Raw genomic sequence first — 8,530 nt, 5'->3', positions numbered from 1 at the left:
ATTGTCAACCTACCAAAAGCAAAATTAGCTTGTGTACACTCCTATGTATCTCCCTTTTCTGAAGCAGCAATACTTATTGGAAATCCCTGTAAATCAAGTAAATGCTAACCAGTTCAGCTCTTTTGCCTTTAATTTCTCTCTGGAATGTTTTATAATTCTTAATGTATAGATCTTGCACATATTTTGTTAATTCAATTTCGTGTTTTTTGATGATGTTGTAATTGGTACAGTTTTTAATATAAATTGCTTATCATGTACAGTTAGTATGTATAGATACAATTGATTTTTTAAAAAGATTTTATCTATTTATTTGACAGAGATCACAAGTAGGCAGAGAGGCAGGCAGGGAAAGGAGAGGAAGCAGGCTCCCTGCTGAACAGAGAGCCCGATGTGGGGCTCGATCCGAGGACCCTGAGATCATGATCTGAGCCAAAGGCAGAGGCTTAACCCACTGAGCCACCCAGGCACCCCAATACAAATGATTTTTGTATATCCAGTGAGTGCTCTTCACTCTGGCTGATGGGAATATGAATGACTTCTGGTCCCGTGTGTACTCTAAAAATTGTTTGTATTACAATTCCAGTAATCGCTCTTTCCCTGGAAGTTGTTATTGCCCAACCTGGTGGTGGACGTTCACCCTATACATACCCACATTGTATTCAATCAGAGACCCAAACAAATCCCTATGCTGAAACTATATCTCGCTCTTTCCTCTTTGCAAAGTCTAGCTTCCTTGACCTTCCCCAAATCCAGTCTGTCTCAACTCAGAGAGATTGGTGGGATTTGTTTGGGTTCCTCTTCCCTGTACCACAGTCTAGCAATTACCACCTGGGAGAAAGCCTGGCTGAAGATAGGACTAACCTCTTTGCCCTCTCTTGGGAATGACAAGGCTACACTGCCCATTATCCAGTATCTGATAATAGTTGTTTTCAATAGTTAATCCTGTTTTTTATGGAAGGAGGATTATTCCCATATGGTCCAAAGAGAGAATTGCGTTCTTTTGATTTTTCATGTAATAAATGGTGTTGATAGTTTTACTGACATTAGATTCCTGTGAAAATCCCTACTTGGGCATTTTCATTAATCTTTTGCTCCAATGCTGAAATCTGTTGGCTAATACCAACACAAATAAATAAAATAAACACAAAAAATAAACACAAAAAAATAAAATAAACACAAAAAATAAACACAAAAGTGTTTAGCACTTTTCCATCTATTACTGTGGTGATTTTGACCTATAGTTTTTTTTCATTTTATTGCATTTTCTGTTAACTATATTATCAGATTGTATTGGGTCACTTGGGAGGCTCCATTGGTTAAGCCTCCAGCTTTTGATCTCAGCTAGAGTCTTATTCTCAGGGTCGTGAGTTCAAGCCCCATATTGGGCTCCATGCTGGGTGTAGAGACTACTTACAAAAATATATTATTTAAGTTATATGGCTTTACAAAGCAGACTGGGTAACATTCTATATTTATCTTTAATTCAGATTATTTCAATAACATTAAAATTACTTGGTTTTTTAAAAAGTTTTTATTTATTTGAGAGAGAGAGAGAGTGAGCGGGTGAGAGAGAGCGGGGAGGGGGTGATTAGTTTGCAGGAGAAGCAGAGGGAGAGGAAGAAACAGACTCTCCCCCCCATCCCCCCCCCCCCATGCAGGGAGCCTGACTCAGAGCCCCAGGGCTCCATCCAGGGACTCCAGAATCATGACCTCAGCCAAAGACAGATGCTTAACTGACTGAGCCACCCAGGCATCTCTAAAATAACTTGTTTTTTAAAAGTTAACTGTATTTCAGCCATGCAACCATCATATCCTTTACAATGATTAATCTGAAATTATCTTTCAAATTTTTTTTTCCAGAAGTTGGTCTGCTCAAGCTTTCTACTTTGAGAGCATTTGAACATCTTGTTTTAAAGGTTCTTTTTATTTTTGCAACGTCATTCCATACAAGACCAATAAAAACATAAGAGTCTTAACAAGTTTACAATAGAGTGTTTGAATAAAAAATCTGTATACATTATTCTTTACAGCAATTTTTAAATTGTTTAAAAATGTTCCTTTTAAATACCTGTGCTATCTTACTTCTTGGAGTATTATAGGTAGAGAGCCTACGTAGTGCTATTTGCGAGTACAAAATTAAGACTATAACTTATATGGAATCCATTCATTTAAGAGCTCAATTTAATATCCTTGACTATTCAGTGCTCTGTAAGGAAAAAAATCCACCTTAACATGCTGACAAAGAGCCAAAAGTTCAATTTCCATAAAAATATTAAAGGTATCCAATTCTGAGAATACCTAGTTGGATGACAGTTTGCTGAAGCTAATGCTGTATTGATGCTAGATTTGAAGGATTAATTAAGTTAATCTATTTTTGAATGAAAACATATTGATTTCCTTTAGGTTTTAAATTTTGTTGTCATAGTGTTTCACATAGTATTTTCCCAATGTTTGTTAATTGTGAGTTCTCTTGTGCTTTCTATTATATCAAGAGTTATATTTCCTTTCGCAGTTCTCATAATGCACATATTTATTTGCTATTGAATGACAAAGAAAAGAATAGGTCCTGGAATAGGGTGTGTCTGGCTCCCTGCTCAGCAGGAAGTCTGCTTCTCCCTCTTCCTCTGTAATACCCCCCCCTTCCTGCGTACCTATTCTCTCAAATAAATAAATAAAATCTTTTCTACAAAAAACATCATTTGGGTGCATAGTTGAGTAAGTTTTAGAGAATGATAAGACACTTTACACAAATGAGAACATCTGCAGTCACCCCAGGAATGATAAAATTACAGGGCTATCAGTGCTCATGCTTCTGGGCATGGGCTGATCACCAGCTGGAAGAAGATATATTCCCTACAGTATTTATATAATACCATCAATTACATTCAGATTTTTTATTTCCCTTTAAATACAACTCCTTGGAGGACTTAAATGTACATTATGGACGTGTAGTGCTACATGAGGGGAAACCTCCCAAAGTTTACAAAAATTTTTTAGAGAAATGAATTCCAGAAAAACCATAAACTCTCAGGGAAGGTAAACGGAATGATATAAAAATTATCAAAGATCATTTTGAGTATTTCTTATACACAGAGCTTGACAGAAAACTAGGCATTTGTTGAATGAATGAAGGAACGAAACAACGAAGGAAGGAACGAATGAATGAAAGAACAGGGAAACAAAATTACATGTGCCTGGATTCAAATCCCAGCTTCACCAGTATTTGACCTTTTGTACTTCATTTATCCTCAGATTACTCATCTTTAATATTAGGATAATTTGCCCACCTCTTTTTGTTATCACAGGGACTGAACTAGGTAATCCATGTAAATAAATAAACCCACTGCCTAAAACAGAATGAGCACTTAACAAATAACAGTCATTTTAAGAGTTCTCCTGGGATTGATTTAGCTAATTCCTAGCCAAATAGCTCTATTAAATCACTTCAATATATTTCATAATAGGTCAATTCTTGATGTATTGATTATATCATAAATCTATATTCTATTGAGTCTCTGTGAAACCAACAGCATATTACACCACAGACATTCCCTAAAATCATCCTTTATTTTTAACTTAAGATATGTTTTCTGCTAATTAGCAGACCTCTTAGATGGTGGTTTTGGCTTTTTCGGCTGCTAAAACAAAATGTCACAGACTGGGTAGCTTATAAACAATAGAAATTTATTTTTCACATCCTAGAGGCTGGGGATTACAAGATTGAGTTGTCCACAGATTTGCCCTGTGGTGAGGGTTTGCTTTGTCATGGACAGTGGTCTTCTCATGGTAACCTCACACGGTGGAAGGGGGCAAAGAAGCCTTCTTGGGCCTTTTTTATAAGTGCATTAACCCCATTCATGAAGGCTCTACCATCGTGGCCCAATCACCTCCCAAAGGCCCCACCTCCTAATACCATCACCTTGGGGATTAGGATTTCAAGATGAGAATTTTGGGGAGACACATTGAATCTATAGCAGATGGAATTCCATGAAAGGCAAGTTCAAACTCTTAAAGGGAATATTTGCTGCTCACTTTGAAATGTACATAGCCCTGGCCCAAGGCTACTGTGACTCAGCCAAATGTATACAAAAATCCTGGAAAGGATTTTTATATATTAAATTATGCGTGGTACTGACACTCTTTCCTAAATTTCTCAACAATTAACTATTTAGAATTAGCAAATTCTCTTGGGACCCATAAATTGGATACATCCTTCAGATACAGATAATGTTCCAAGTCCCCATGAAGAAACTGTATGGCTGTAAACAGAGTACCTATGCCTTTGGACGCTCTGGATTTAGCTAGTTAAAAACCAGATTAAAAAAGAAATCATATAGCATTTATGGTTAGCTTAATTTTAAATAAAAATGAGAACCATTCCCCCAAGAATAATCTAGTGCTGTTTTCATTGCAACTGAGGAAGATTTTGGAAAGATAATGTAGTTTAGTGGACTATTTCTCCAAGGGCAGGATTATGGGCCACTTTTTACTGGGCAATAAAATGCTTTTAAATTCTAAATGGTGCTGCATATAATCAAGTTATCTCTTTTTTGGAAGACGAAAAAATGGAAGATTTCTTAGACCTTGGGAAGAGTTTTTGCCATTTATTTATGAATCACTCAGCAAAAGGCAGCCATGTACTATTTCAAATAAGATGCTATCTCAGAATGTCACCGTCACTTGACTCAAAGATTTTTCTTTCTTTCTCTGTTTTTTCTTTCTTTCTTTCTTTCTTTCTTTTTTTTTTTTTTTGGCGGGTTGGGGGAGGAGCTCCTCCTCCTGCAACATCAAGTCAACAGTTCTGTGGGCAACGGACAGGACCAGATTATCTCCATCAATATTTGGTACGAGGGAGAAGAAGGGTGCTTAATATATAAGGACTAACACTCGATCTCGCCCCCATGCCCCTCTTGCACCCCTCCACCAGCACCATCACCCAACGCACTTCACTGGAGCAAACAGAAACAACCCACCATTCTGAAGCTGTGGTAAACGCTCAGGCCACGTGACACTGAATAATGCTGTTTGCATTCAAACACTGAGACTCCGCAATGACACAGTAATTCATCTGCAGCTAGTTACTGAACTGTGGGCACTGAGAAATAGGCAACCCGTACTGAGCCAAGGGTACTGCTGGCCTCGCGAAAGCTCGGCCGGATGCAGAGAGCGGAGTGACAGCACAGCTTTGGGAGGCAGGGAGAGTGAAGAGGGGAGAGAGGCACGTTCACACCATAAGGTTCACACCACGCTCTGAGAAGCCTCTGGGCCGAGCCTGAATTTAAAGCGGGAAATGAAGGGGCTGACAGAGATTTTAATATACTGAGCCTTCACATCGGTCGCCTAGCTCCAATCTCACCGCAACACTAAGAAATTGGTATTATTATTAATCCCCTCTTAGACCCTAGGGACTGAGGCTGAAGGAAGCAAAGAGGCTCTTCCTGGGGCTTACGCCCCGCGCGCCAGACTCCCAGGAGGCGGGAGCGCCCGGGCCGCGCTGCACCGCTTTTCCGGAGGGGGGAAAAGCGGGGCTGCGGCACAAAAACCTAGGCCTGGGTGAGGCGCCAGCCCAAGCTGCCAGCGCCGGAAGGAGAAGGGGGGTCTCGCAGGCGCGCGGCCCTCGCGGGTGGTAGGTCGGCGCGGAGACCAGAGCTGGAAGGCAAACGCAGCCTGGTACAGTTGGCGAGAAGCACCAGCCCCCTCCGCCCGCCTACTCGCTGTGGGGAGGGGTTTCTCACGCCCCCTGCTCCTGGGTGACTGCACCGGAGGTCGGAAGGAAGCGGGGCGAGGGATGAGTCATCCCGCCTGATTCCTCCTTCCCGGTCCTTCGCCTCCGCACGCCTGCCCCCTCCAGAGATGGAGCAGCCGAGAGCGAAGACTCGCTCTTCCTCAGAGTCCGCTACCAAACCCCCTGTGGCCTGCAGAAGAGAGGGGAAGGACGCGGCGTGTGGCCAATGAGAGCTTCGCCCTCTCGCCGCCGGCCAATGGGCCGCTGCTTACAGGGTAGGGCGGGACTAGGAGGGGGCGGTCCGGGGCTGGCGCGCGGCGTCGCGGTCCCGTGGCTCACAGAGAGAGTGGCTCGGTGAGAGAGCGCCTCACCGGGAGTCGGCGCCTAAGCGACGCGGGAAGGCGCCACCGCCGCTGGCCAAGGTGCTGGAAACGACAGGCCGGTCGGCCGCTTCGCCAGCTCAAGCACCCGTTGCAGCTGCTGCTGCTTCGCTCCAGCTCCGTCCTCATGGAAGAGATGGAAGAAGAGTTAAAATGCCCTGTGTGCGGCTCATTCTATCGGGAGCCCATCATTCTGCCCTGCTCTCACAATTTATGTCAAGCGTGCGCCCGCAACATCCTGGTACAGACCCCGGAGTCTGAATCCCCCCAGAGCCGTCGGGCCTCAGGCTCCGGGGTCTCCGACTATGACTATCTGGACCTGGACAAGATGAGCCTATACAGTGAAGCGGACAGCGGCTACGGTTCCTACGGGGGTTTCGCCAGTGCCCCCACTACCCCGTGCCAGAAGTCCCCCAATGGCGTCCGCGTTTTCCCCCCGGCTATGCCGCCACCGGCCACCCACCTGTCACCGGCCTTGGCCCCGGTGCCCCGCAACTCCTGTATCACCTGCCCCCAGTGCCACCGCAGCCTCATCCTGGATGACCGGGGGCTCCGCGGCTTCCCCAAGAACCGCGTCCTGGAAGGGGTAATTGACCGTTACCAGCAGAGCAAAGCCGCAGCCCTCAAGTGCCAGCTCTGCGAGAAGGCGCCTAAGGAGGCCACCGTCATGTGCGAACAGTGCGATGTCTTCTACTGCGATCCGTGCCGCCTGCGCTGCCACCCGCCCCGAGGGCCCCTAGCCAAGCACCGCCTGGTACCCCCGGCCCAGGGCCGCGTGAGCCGGCGGTTGAGCCCGCGCAAGGTCTCCACCTGCACAGACCACGAGCTGGAGAACCACAGCATGTACTGCGTGCAGTGCAAGATGCCTGTGTGCTACCAGTGCTTAGAGGAGGGCAAACACTCCAGCCATGAAGTCAAAGCTCTGGGGGCCATGTGGAAACTGCACAAGGTGAGTCCTAAGAAAACCTACCCCTAACTCCCCTCGCCTCCAGTCCTGTTTTGCAGTCAACCGTCTCCCTTTTGCGCGCAGTCCTTCCCAGTGGGGGCGCAATGCAGGTTCTCCTGTATCTGCTTCCCCCGTCTGGTGCACTGCAGAAGCACAGGGGGACCTTACAGCTAGCGCAGGGGAGTTGAATATCCCCAGAGTTGTTGCGGGGATGCCTGAGAACAGGTCTCCCGGGGGGCCCTGCCTAACCCCGGGCGTCCCCTCTCCGCCGCGGAGGCGCACCCTGAGGTGCCCGCCAGAGTACTGGAAAGCGCTGCGTAACTGGGCAGAGGAACGCCAGCGCCCGGGACTGCCAGGAATGCTCCAGGGCAGATCCGGCTGCGGTCCCCAGGGACGGAGTGGGGGCGGTGGGGCGGCGCGACCCGCCGAACGCTGGAGCTGCGGGATAGACTGGCGCTGTGATTCGCGGCGGGGGCGGGGAGAACTCGGCGGGTGGAATACTGATGAGTCCGCGCGGGCCCAGACCGGGGGTCCGCGCCGGAGCGGTTGCGGGACCCGGTGCTTTTGCCCCCGGGAGGCGGAGGAGTGGGGAGTGTGTTGCGGGAGGGGGGTGGGGGGGTGGGGAAGAATACTGTGGCTGCCAAGGCAACAAGGCTTGATGGCGGCGGGTCCTGACCCTCCTGGGGGCTAGGGACTTGGGGCTGAAGTAGCAGGACCAAGGTTACTGTGTGGTCTAGGTCTGAAACCTAGGCAGATGCGTCTCCCAGAGTGACCCCATCCTCCCAACCACCACAAACGCATTTGTCCAGGATTCAACCCTTTTTCTCTTTCAGTAGTTGTCTTTGACAGCTTTGAGGCACCTGTTACCACCAGATTTATCTTTCTGGTCTCTTTTGATGTGCCTTTACCAAGGTTTAGGTAAGCTTCTCCTCTGCTGGGAATCCTCCAGTTGTCCCCGCATTTCTTAGACAGACCCTAGAATGGTGTACCAGGACCTGCTTGACATGTTCACTTTTGGCCTCATCGACCTGACCTCATTTCCTCCCACTCATATCGTTTGTTCCAGCTGCACTGTCCCTCAACCAATAGCAGACGCCTTACAGCTCTGCACCCCCCCCCCCCCCCCGCACACCGCCCCCGGGGCCTTTGCATTTGATGTTCTTTATGCCTGGGACATTCTTACCCAATACCCTGTATTCATTCGCTGGCTCATTCTCTTGCCTTCTTCAGATTGTTGCTCAGATATCACCTTTGCAGTGAGCCCCTTCCAAACACAGTTGCTGCCATTAGTCTCAGACACCCCTAACTGGCATGCTATATGTTTTAATTATCATGTTACTTTTGTTTTTATCTATTGCTCCCCTCCACTTATACTAGAAAATAAGATTCATGAGGAAAAGGATTTTATAATGTTATGCCCACCCTGCTTAGAAGGAAGGGAACAACTCTTGAGGAGATGTGTATAAATTTCAGTTTTAA

General features: G+C 46.7%; 1 protein-coding gene across 8 annotated transcripts in view; it reads left to right on the top strand.

The window, feature by feature from the left end:
* The first annotated feature begins 6,045 nt into the window (after positions 1-6,045).
* TRIM9 (tripartite motif containing 9) overlaps positions 6,046-8,530 on the top strand; it is a 108,064-nt gene continuing 105,579 nt past the window's right edge. For 6 of the 8 annotated variants that reach the window (XM_045069384.1, XM_045069379.1, XM_045069363.1 and 3 more), the window contains exon 1: positions 6,126-7,054. In XM_045069384.1, coding sequence (XP_044925319.1) covers positions 6,233-7,054 — 822 coding nt within the window. In that variant the 5' untranslated portion in view covers positions 6,126-6,232. Of the gene's footprint in view, positions 7,055-8,530 lie in introns of all 8 variants that reach the window. The other 2 variants (XM_013056129.2, XM_013056127.2) reach the window with 1 other exon arrangement.

This window comes from Mustela putorius, unplaced genomic scaffold (assembly GCF_011764305.1).
Source record: "Mustela putorius furo isolate JIRA1106 unplaced genomic scaffold, ASM1176430v1.1 tig00000129_pilon_pilon_pilon, whole genome shotgun sequence".
Lineage (NCBI taxonomy): Eukaryota > Metazoa > Chordata > Mammalia > Carnivora > Mustelidae > Mustela > Mustela putorius.
Note: the sequence above shows the minus strand (reverse complement) of the source record. Positions and strands in the feature narration are given on the sequence as shown.